At 39.9% G+C, this 12,192-nt stretch overlaps 1 protein-coding gene across 9 annotated transcripts in view; it reads left to right on the forward strand.

Moving 5' to 3' along the window:
- Nucleotides 1-12,192, forward strand: part of TRPM3 (transient receptor potential cation channel, subfamily M, member 3) — a 700,716-nt gene that overhangs the window by 639,904 nt on the left and 48,620 nt on the right. For all 9 annotated transcript variants that reach the window (XM_014541293.1, XM_005868324.2, XM_014541287.1 and 6 more), the window contains one exon: nucleotides 3,489-3,663. In XM_014541293.1, coding sequence (XP_014396779.1) covers nucleotides 3,489-3,663 — 175 coding nt within the window. The remainder of the gene's footprint in view (nucleotides 1-3,488; nucleotides 3,664-12,192) is intronic.

The raw sequence follows: 12,192 nt of genomic DNA on the forward strand, positions 1-12,192 counted from the left end.
CAAAATACCCCCTGTTGAGAAACACTACATTGGGTGATTACATAATCTGATTGGTTGCTTTATTCTAATTAATTGTTACCTTATTTTATTTCAATAAGTAAAATCTGAAAAGACCCAAACCAACCAAATACATTACTTTAAAAAGGTTGAGTGGCATTTAAATATTTGAAATAACTAAAGTCAAACTAAAGCAGCAAGATTTTTTAAAAATCCACGTCTATCATTTTAATGATGGCATAATTATCCCTTTTTTATTAGAATTAAACCTTACTATGGAATAAGCAAGAAAGACGTAGTGCATTTTCTCTGCCTTCTAACTTATGAATGATTTCATTTATCAGTCAAGAATAAGTAGAAAATGAGTATATTTGGGGGCTTTGTTCTCTACGGGGTTTTTAGGATAATTGGTTTAATAATTGAGTCACTGATCCAGAAGGTAGGTAAAATGTGCCTATAGAATTTATCAGGGAGCCAGATGGACTGCCAGGCAGGGAGGTTAACAAAATATGCCCAGATGTGATTATATTGAAAGTCCCTCAGCATTAGAGAGTTTCTATTCAGTGCTGAGCTGCCAAGTAACTGTGCCCTGTGGTCTAGGGAGAGACACAGCTGTTAAGGTACCCGAATACAATACTGATCAAGTATGATTCCCACTGATCTTTAGATCCAGGATCCCACTTCTCAGTGGGATTCTCCAAGCCTAGTGCTAAGCTTACTTATATAATGAAATATAAGAATAAAAACAACAGCAATAATAGCTTTCATTTACTATGTGCCAAACTCCATGTCAGATAGGTCATCATCATTATAACCTATTTCATCACCATGAATTAAATAGTGGAATAAATTGAAATTGGGCAAGGGACAAAAGCAGGATTCCAACTTCTGTCTACCTGACTCCACAGACTGACCTTCTTCCAATTCTAATAATAATAATACATTAACATTTACTGAAAACTACCCACTTGAAGCATTTCACATATTATCTCATGTAATCCTTACAAAAACAATATGCATTATTATTGTTGTTGTTATCACCATCTTGAAAATGAAAACAAAAAAAACCACACAAGATTAAGTAAGACCACCTCGCTGTTTTTACTAGCAAAGCCAAGATGAAAAAACTCAGGTAGTCTGACACCTGAGAACCCGTGCTTAGCCACTGGAGTATATATTCTTCTCTATAAAACACAATCAAAGAATATTTATAAGAATCAGGTCTCTTAATACTGAACCAACTGGACAAATTAGCTTTAAAACATAAGTAGCCAGGCCCAGTTCTCATCCATAATGTTCTATTTCTGCACTCCGCTCTATTAGATTTTGGTATTTGAATGGAAGCTAAGACTTCTTTGAAAAATATGAAATTGAGTGTTTGGGAAGAATGTCTCTGCTCTCTGATTATTTTGATCCTTTGGGTAAATATCACAATCAATCTGAATGAAAACAGTCCTGAGAAGTTAGAACAGTTGCTATATTTACTGGCTGAGTTGTCTTGGATCAGACTAGCTCCTAAATCTCATGAGTACACACCTTCCTCTTCCCACCCCTCTTAGTCAATCTAAATAAATATAACATGAAAAACCCATTAGTGTTTCTTCATTGGTAGAACTTCTTGTAAATAAATAATGAAAGAATTTTACAAAATAAAAAAAAAGCAAAGATGAGAAGCAGACCCTTGTTTCCTATAAAACTGTTTCAACACAGCTGGCTTGCTCATTTTAAGAGAGTTCTGAGGCCTCTAAGTTGTGAAAGGAATAACTAATTGACTAGCATATATATTTTAAGGACAGTGAACAAATAAGAATTAATGTCACCTTTTGAGAGACTCTCTCTTATTTAGTTTCAAAGTCACATAATACTTGAGAGATGGATTTTGAAGTTGCCTTGAAAGTTGATAAATTGACATAAAATATATTGAGCCCCCAGTGTCCTAATGCAAACAGGAAGGCTGTAATGTTGTAATTCCAATAACAGGCACCATGGAATGCACTTTTTTAAAATAAAATTTTAAAACTAATTTAAAGCCTTTATTATCCTTGATAAGATTACCATCAATTATCTTCTTGGGTGGGCATCCTTTGAGGAAGTTTGATATCCAAGAAAAAATAGTCTTTTGTATTAGATGGTTTGATGCAAGGATAGAAACTTATCTCCAACTGGCTTACGCCCAGGAGGGATAGATAGATTTATAGCCTGCCATGATTCGATGGAACTGGCCTTAAGGGCTACTGCAGTCAGGCTCTCAACCACTGTTAGGACTGAGTCTCTCTCTCTCTCTCTCTCTCTCTCTCTCTCTCTCTCTCTCTCTCAAATATCTGCTTCATTCACTTTGATCAGTAGTGGGGCACTTAACTCAGACACTCTGGATTAACATCATTACAGAGAGATAAAGGCAGTGCCTCTTTCCCAGCTTCAGCTGAAAAATATCCAAAGAAAGGATTCTGGTTGGATTCTTGTGTCACATGCTTCCCTCCTACGACTGCTGTTGCCAGAGGGTGTGGTACCATGTTTAACCAAGCCTGGCCCAAATGGGTGGGAACTGTTTCTAAAAGAAGAAGGCAGTGGGTTCTGACCAGGTAAAATAATAGTTATTACATTCTCATCTATGTTTGGTGATAATAGGAAAGTAATGTGGCATATAAGAAACAGATCCCAAATTGCATGTGTCATAAAAACAAACAAAAAAAGAAAGAGAAACAAGCGATAACATTGTACTTGAAAGCAGTCAAAAGAGAATTTTATAAACATGTCAAGATGAAAATCCAACCTTTCAACAGCAGGCACAGGAATGGGCTACCTGATTCTAATGCCTATGAAAACACTCTTCCTAACTGATAGCATATGCTGCAGGAGAAGTACAGGAGGAGTGGTTCTGTAAGACAGGTTTATTGTAGAATACCACGCAGTGAGGTGGGGCTACAAGGAGAAGATGGAATATGATGGATATTTGTTGGCCTAGCTTTGTTTACAAATGATTATTTTCATGAGCTTCCACCTCTTCATTAGCTTTTCAGAACTTAGAGAATTTACAACATTGCAATAATTCTTCAAATAGTTCAACTGTCCCAATTCCAATTTTGCTAATAAGGAAGAAACCAAGAAGGACATTTGCCTCCCATGAGAGCAGAGAAAAAGTTAGCACTAAATTCATATAGATACCCAAGCTTCTATGTTATTTGACTCCTAAGTCTGGTTTTGACTAGGTCCCATAGACAACAATGGAAAATGAAGGGGTTCCATTGGGCATATATTTGAGTATTTGTTTGTTTTTAATGATCTTTTGAGTTATTTATAACATTGCATGGACATTGGTTTCAATAAACCAAGTGTCCTTTTATCTGGGCACAGCTCCCTATCTAAACATCCCTTATCAGCATTATCGAAAGTGAACCTCCTTCAAAGGTTCCCATCAAGGTCAGTGTCATTGGAACGTTCAATCATATGAGTTTTCTTTTGTTTCTCCCTCTGCTTCCCCACCCTTCCAGATGATAGACATGATGTACTTTGTCATCATTATGCTGGTGGTGCTGATGAGTTTTGGGGTTGCCAGGCAAGCCATTCTCTTTCCCAATGAGGAGCCATCATGGAAGTTGGCCAAGAACATCTTCTACATGCCCTATTGGATGATTTATGGGGAGGTGTTTGCGGACCAGATAGACCGTAAGCAAGTTTATGATTCTCATACACCAAAGTCAGGTATTTAACTTCAATCGGGTCATGTCTTTTCCAAGTTCATTTGTTTGTTCTCAATAAATGGCTCAAGATAGAGGACCAATTCCTAGCTTGCTACCTTGGAGGAAAAAAAAAAAACAATTACAGAAGGTGAATATACAATTTTAGCAAAGTAATCCTCGGGTGTTTCTTCAGGTATGTCCTTTCTGTGACACGAATCAACATCTGCTATGCCAAATTTGATCAAGAAATAAGCCATTTAACAAGATTGAAATTCTTAGGGAATTTAAAATCCTAGGGCCATGTGTTGACTATTTCAGTATTAGTAATATATTACATCACTACTCCCCACCCCTACCCCAGCCTGTAAAAAATAAATTCCTTGGGTTTGACTTAAGAACAAATAAACAATTCTCAATTTCACCATCAGAATTCAAGAGTGAGGGCCAACATCTGCATGGTGTTTTCCTTGCACTGGAAACTATTCTCCAGCTCCTTTCCCCACTGTCTTAAATTATGTACTTTTGAGACTCAACAGAAGCTAGTATTCATTGCCTGGAAGTATGGAAAATGCCTTAGGTTATAAATTGAGTTGCTTGCTCTAAAGGCTAAACATAAAATAGTATCTATATCATGAAGTGATTTAGTGTGGGGAGCGAGCAGCAGCAGCAGCCAGGCCCCTGATGTTTCAAGCCCTAATAGGTGCTGATTCTCAATAATAAACACTCTCCTTGTATAGAGTGTGAAGATAGTTGTATCCTAGGAGTCTGTTCCAGAATTTTATTTGGACCAAATGTCAGGGCACACCAGGCATTGGGAAGTTGTTTGAGAGGAAAGCATCAGGAAAGAAAAATCTTTCAGTGTGGAGGAGTCGAATCCCAGGAGCAACTATTTCTCATTTCCCCTGAGGACCTTAGCTCTAGAAATAACATCCCTCCAACACTGTTGAATTAACATTTTTCAGACATTTTTTTGCTGACAGGCCAGCCATTTGAGCCCTGGACTGTGGACATGGATTAGGGTTACATAACCAGGTAGTAGAGCTTATTAAGAGCAAGAGCAGACTCCAGTCAGCATCCCTCTTCCACCCCCGCCAGTCCCAGGTAGGACTGAGACCAGGAAAATAAGGACAAAGCACCAAAGAGTGTGAATCCTGCAGGCCGGGGAAGAGCATGTGTCCACAGGAGACAGAACATACCTCTACGTCATTTTCCCTTCCTTGGTGGATTTTGAACGAATATCCTTTCCCTCTCAGAATGAGTTTTCTGAGGCAAGAAGGCTAATTGGAACAAATATTCATTTCATAAGACTCAGCCAACTCACTGAGGAAGAATTTTGACTCGGTCTCCTAGTTGAAATATCTTTGGTTGACAATGTGCAGCCTTCACCAAGACAGCTTTCCAGAGAAAACTGTTTTGGAATCTTCCTTTCAAATGGTCCCTCAGGCAAAACAATACTTCAAAAGCCCACCAATGATCCTTCTCCTCAGAGACCAAATGGACTATTTTCCCCCCAAGAAATTGCTTTCCACTTACATTATTTTGCCTTTTCTCATTTTTCTTTGTTCCTAAAATGAGACTCAGCCCCCCGGGTATTTTGACAAGGTAACATTTGGGGATGGGAGAGAAAGGGAGGTACAGGTGTGTTTTATGAATGGGATTCTGTCTGTCCCTCTACAAGTGGCCATTTATTGATGTTGTACTATGAACCCAGCCTAGTGCAACAGACACCACCATCTGGCTGAATAAGAGGATTTATTATTGTTATTTTAAAAGAAGGGCTGATTGTAGTTTAGAACTTGAAAACCACCCCGGATACAGAAGAGAGGTGTTCCGTCTGAGTGAAGTATGAAAATAGATTTCCCACATTGTTAATTAGATCTGTGGTGCTCTATGTGTGTGAGGATAAATTTCTACCCCAAATCCCACTATGTAACCGACCCAGCCTTGGATGCAACCTTCATGACACGCTTCCCCTAGCCACTTCCTTCTTGATGTTCTGAAGGAACTGTTCGAAGCCACTGTTCTAAGCTAAATCAGCCAGTTTTCTATCTAGAGTGCTAAAGAGTATTTGTCCTTTCTCAAATGGGTATAGAAAGATTCCGCCAAATGTGTCATCACATTTGGCCAAGGTCATTGGCTATCCCTGTCCTCTAAATTATTTGATTTTCATGCTATGGCACTGGGTGGGCCCAAGGGGGATTGGGTGACTGCCCCACCCGGTCATTCAGAACTGCCTGGGAGACCCAAGTACCAAGCTATTTGAGAAAGGTACACATCATTTATGCTGCCCTGTAGTGTCTTGCCTCTTTTCTGTGCCGTGTCTAGGTTGGTTTGTGAAGCATGTGTTCAGGCTGATCGGATCTCATATCCACCTGACCCACAGCCCTGCCCAGGGCCTACCAATTCCATGCTGCCTTGTGCCCTGTGTGGGCCTCTCCAAGTGCTGCTCATTCACACACACCTCAGAGCGACTCATTTCTAACGTAATGCACGCGCTCTATATCTAACTTTTTGCTTTTAACTGCAAAATTGCTGAACCCATTTCATGTTTGGGGAAATAATCTTTCTTCATTGGGATGAATATATATGGCTATATAATGGGGCCCTAGGATTGGGTCACTAACCTCCATCTTACACCTCAGAAGGGAGAACAGCTTTGATGCCCTCAGTTCTGGGAGCAATGATACTGAACAACAGATTTTCTATGTACATTTCCTTTTTGTAGATATATAATGGGGCCCTAGGATTGGGTTACTAACCTCCGTCTTACACCTCAGAAGGGAGAACAGTTTGATGCCCTCACTTCTGGGAGCAATGATAGTGAACAACAGATTTTCTATGTACATTTCCTTTTTGTAGTTTTCCCTAAACCCAGAGACTATCTAGTAAAGCCAAAAAAGCTAGAATAAGACTGATAAGGTTACTTTCCAAATGTATTTACAGACTAAAAGAAAAATAATAAAGAATGGAGTCACTGTAAACTCACAAAATAACATAGGTGCTTTTACCTCTAAACCAGGTTGAGCTAACACAAATGATAGTCTGGCTTTAATCTCCATAATCTGTAGAGGCTAAAATATTTGCTTTGGTGGTGGGAGCAGAAGTGGGTGCAAATACGTGGTTGGAAGCAGCAGATGGTGAAACTGGGGAAGGGACAGCAATGGGTGGCTCTGTCTGGACACTTTGACCAACACCCTGATGAACTGATGGGAATAGAACTTGCTGTTGTTGGTCTGTTTGTTTTCACTTTGTTTTTTCCGAATAGCTCAAAATCACCCCAGGTGTTTGTTATGTAAAAGGCTAACTCCCTAAGACCCAGCCTAGGGGTCACCATGAGGTGACTTAGGCTGCCGGTTGCTAAATGCTTCGCTACCAAAGGATGACATTCTTTTGGGCATCTCATTAAGGTGACCCATGTTGCATGGCTTCTGAGAGCTGGTCAGGATCCCACTGGAGCCCAAGTGAGGTAAAAGCCACTTAGAGAAGAAGCGCAGCAAAATCAATTTCCAGCATATTCATGCCAAGGCCAGGGCAAAGCTAGTGGGCCTCTCGCCAGCTGAGAAATCTGGTTCTGTTTGGGTGTGTGAGGTACCTGGAAGTTCACCTTTGTTGGCAGATTCCTCCCACCTCTGAATGAATGAAACGACTCTTTATTTACAAGGTATCCTTGTGTTGCCTGTTGTACACACAGATTCCCTAGGCCGTACCAGGACAGGGGGGAAATGAGTCATGCTCTTGAATGCATTAAACCAGGCTCTAAATTTAGTCCTTCTTTCTGCTTCTCTGAGTGTTTTTACAAGTTTGGGTAGTAATACGAAAGCACTACTTTCTACCATGACAACTTAATATTATTTGGCTGTTTCCACTCGCCCTAAATTAGCCAATCTACTTAACACGTGGGTCAATTTTATTTTCTCTTACTGCCTAGGGCTTTCCATCTGAAATTAATAGGTAACCTGGAATAAGAGGGGGTTCTTTTGTTGTTTTGGTTTGGTTTTGCTCTACTTAATTAATCAGTACAAAATTTTTCTATTAAAAAAATCCTCACTCTTTTGTACCCCTGTTGTCTCTGTGATGTTGACTTGATTTGAAGTGCTGTTTTTATCAGGAAACAAAGAGTATGAGTGAGCATGGAAAGCTAAAACCCTCTCCTGCATTACTTTTCTGCCTCAAATTATTTGTTCCTCTCTTCAGGTGTGGAAATTAGAATAACTCAAGGCCAGTCTCTAAAATGTGCCTGCTTATGGTGAAACTTAGAGCAGTGTGAACAGAGAAGATGGATATTGTTATGCATTTCAATTGTTAGACTCCAGTTCTGGGGACTCGGGCTCTGCATCTGTTTGGTATTCAGGACTGACCTCTAAAGGATGCAGCGCACACTAATGCCCAACAGCTATTGCACGGGGAGTGTTGCCTGGCCAAACAAAGTATTCTGGAGAAGAAACACTTGAGACAGTGCCAACTTTTGGGAGAGGGGGAATTGTTTTGCTGGGTTTTGTTTACACAAATTGCTAGGGAAGCCAGCCAATATGAGCCACCACCCCCATATTCTGTCCCTGAAAGTCAGCCTACATTCTCAGGAATACCTACCTGACTTGTTTACAATACACATTGAGGCTTAGTGGGTTTACAAACAGCAGCACTATCGGCACACAAGCCCTTGTGATGATTCCGTATGCAGTGTGATCAACATTTGTTCCACTATCATAATGTTCACTGAGCCTTTGCTCCCAGCTTGGCCTTCATTTTTCATTGGTCCATTCTTCATTCACTAGATATTTTTCTATTAATGAGCTGGGCACTGAGGTATAGGGATGCACGTGACAGATAAACTGTCTTCAAGGAGCTTACAGTCCAGGAGAGTCAAACTGATGTTGACAGGATTATGTGGAGATGGAGCCCAAACAAGAAAGTAGTCAGTTCTTCTGGGGTGAGAGTAGGAGCCCAATAGATATAACCTTGCAAAGAATGAGAAGGTTGGGCTGAGCCCTGAAATATGAGCAGATGTTTGCTAGGCAGAAAGGAGCAGAGGAGTGAGAGGGAGAAGAACGGCATTCCACACTGAGAGCGAGCATGGAAAGTTCCAGGCACGGCAGGTAACTTAATATGGCTGACTGTAAGATGAAGGGCAGGAGACAGGAAGCAGGACAGATGGGTCTGAAGAGAGAGACAGGAGTATAGATCTTGGAAGACTCGCACTCCATGCTTGGATAATGCCATGATCTGGTATATGATTTAGTGAGCGCTATCAAGCAAAACTGTAAAGGGTCCATAAAAGGAGTTGAGATGGGAGGTGAGAGGACATTAGCTAATGCAATAGCAGTTGGGGCGGAGAAGAGACTTCAGGAAGGTAAAATCAGAAGCACCTGGACAGAAGTCAGATGGTGAAGATGGAGGTAGAGGGGGAAGTAGATGAGGATTTAAGATAAAGGAATTGAAGGTCACTCCAAGGTTTCTGGCTTAGTCTAAAACCAGCGTGTCAAACTCAAAGGCTAACGCAGGCCAAATAAACAAGGTTTAAGTTTATGTGGCCTGCAAAAAAAAAACCAAAAGCTTCAATTTTCATAGAAATGTAGGTTTATTTCGATAGAGACATGCTGAATACAAAGGGCTGAAATAAAATGAGTAATCATTAACATAAAATAATAGAACATTTTAATAAAAGTTAATATTTTTTCTTGAACATTAACTTACCAGACACTGAATAATAATGCAAATAAACCTATTTTTCTTGTTCTCTGAAAGCGAAATATTTCCTATTATGCACATCAAACAAGTCAGTACAAGACTAATGACGTGGCAATCGGCTGCTAAAATATTCACTGCTAGTATTAGTGGAGAGAAATGGTGTGCCTGCATGTAAGGCGCATAAGGGAAATGAATGCAACACGATTATAGTTATCAGTCAGTAGCGAACGTTGTAGTTCGTTATTAATAATTATGTATAACAGGATATTTTAAAAATTAAGTTACAAAATTTTTATTAAAACGTTTCTTACATACCGTTACATTGGCTGGACCACAAAAATATTCGTTGTGGGCTGCATGCGGCCCACAGACCACGAGTTTGACATGCTTGGTCTAAAAGGTGATATCACTTACTGATGTAGAGAACCTGGGAAGAAGAAGGATGGGGAGGAGGGGAATTGATCAGTTGGGATTGGATTGAGTTTGAGATTCCCATGGGAATTCCCAGAAAACCATGAAGAAGGCTATTTTATATATCAAACTCTGGAGCTAACTAGAAAGAGCTAGACTAGACATAGCGATTTGGAGATCAAGAACATAACTATCTGTCAAAGCTATGGAAGAGAGTAAGCTTGCCAGGGGAGACAGGTAGAGAGTAAAGGGAAGTCCAGCGTAGAATGCTAAGAATGGAGGAATCAGTAGTATCAAATGCAAGATAAGAGTTCAATTGGGTGAATGTTTAGAAGTGTTCATTCAATGAGACCTTTACGGTGTCACTGGTAATTTTGGCTAGAGAATAATCATTTCAGTGGTGAGTGCAAAAGACAATTACAGTGATTTAAAGAGTAGATGAGCATCAAGGTGAAGCATTTACTAGGGAAGAGAGAGAGAAGTATTGTATGTGTATGGGAGGTATCAATGAAGTGGGGCTTTGAGAAGAAGAGTACAGTAGTTCCTCATTATCCCTGAGGGATACTTTCCAAGTCCTCCAGTGAATGCCTAAAACCACAAATAGTACTGAACCCTTATACATACTATGTTTTTTCCTATACATACATACCTAAGATAAAGTTTAATTTATAAATAAGGAACAGTAAGAGATTAATAACAACTAATAATAAAATTGAAGAATTATACTATAATAAAAGTTCTGTGAATGGTCTCTCTCATCCTCTCTCTCTCTCTCACACTCTCTCTCAAAATGTCTTATTGTACTGTACTCACCCTTCTTTTGATACGAGATGATATAGTGCCTACATGATGAGATGAAGTGAGATGAATTACGTAGGGATTGTGACATAGTAAAGTTAGGGTGCTATAAGGGTTACTTGAACACAAGCACTGTGATCATTGAGAGGGCTACTAAGTGACTAATGAGAGGGGAGTATACTACATGGATACACTGGACAAGGGAATAATTCACATCCTGGGTGGGACGGAGTAGGATGGTGTGAGATTTTATCACGCTACTCAGAATAGCGCACAATTTAAAACTTATGAGTTGTTTACTTCTAGAATTTTTCATTTAATTATTTTGACTGCAGTTGACCACTGGTAACTAAAACCTCAAAGCGAAACCTTGGATAAGGGGAACTACTCTAATGTTTTGTAATCACCACTCTGGGAAGTCAGTACATAGCAAAGAATTGCTTAGGGCCACCGATTTGCATAGCTCAGTTTTCTATTTTCTCAGTCAAGACTCAGCAGTCCAGATCAAGAAAAACAAATAATTGGATTAACCTAAGATTGAAGCTTTGCAGTGTCCGTATGGCAGAAAGAAAGAGGACTAGCCTTTCTGAAGATGCTTGCAAGTGTTCTTAAAGTTATGCCTTTTGAGATCTAAGATGGCAGGAGAAGAAAATAAAAGTATAGCCCTGACCAGTTTGGCTCAGTGGATAGAGCCGGATTCAATTCTGGTCAAGGGCACATACCTTGGTTGCAGACTCAATTCCCTGCCCTGGTCGTGTGACAGGCAACCAACTGATGTGTCACATCTATGTTTCTCTCTCTCTCTCTCCCCATCTCCCTTCCACTCTCTCTAAAAACAAACAACAACAACAACAACAAAAAAAACAATGGAAAAATATCCTTGAGTGAGGATTAACAAAAACAATAAAAATTAAAAATAAAGGTATAATGTTAGTAAGTACCTAGGAGGAAAAAAAGTGATCAAAGGTCTAGCCTGAGCACCAAGTAAATTGAGAACTAAGAATCCTAAGAGTAATGATGATAAGATGATGTGGTCAGAGAATAGTAAATTGCCACTCAGAATTAAAAGGTGGAACTATTCAGTTAATAACAATGTCTAGAGATGGCCATGAGAATGGATTCTAGGATATGCTGGAATTGAGGTCTTGAAGTGTCTTGAAGCTAGGTTCTTCTGTGTTTGTCAATACAAATATTGAAGTGTTTGTAAAAATGACAGGAGGTGTGAAAAAGAAGACCCTGGTCAGGATGACCTGAAACTCAAAGAAAGGGCTCTTTGCACAAGAGTGTAAAGCAGTGATTTGGAAGAGGAAGACTATCAATGAAAATGCAGACATTGCTTATGGGAATGACAGTGGTGGATGTACAAGAATGTACAATTTCCATTTGACAATGTTACAAGAAGGTGGTGTCTTCCTGCAAAATGGGTTTTGCTTAAGGCAAGAAAATATCCTATATAATAAAACCCTAATTGCAAATTGACCAAATGGCGAAACGACCTGTCACTATGATGCACACTGACCACCAAGGGGCAGACACTCAATGAATGCAGGAGCTGCCCCCTGGTGGTCAGTGCGCTCCCACAGGGGGAGTGCTGCTCAGCCAGAAGCTGGGCTCACGG

The sequence above is a fragment of the Myotis brandtii genome, unplaced genomic scaffold (genome assembly GCF_000412655.1).
Source record: "Myotis brandtii unplaced genomic scaffold, ASM41265v1 scaffold266, whole genome shotgun sequence".
Lineage (NCBI taxonomy): Eukaryota > Metazoa > Chordata > Mammalia > Chiroptera > Vespertilionidae > Myotis > Myotis brandtii.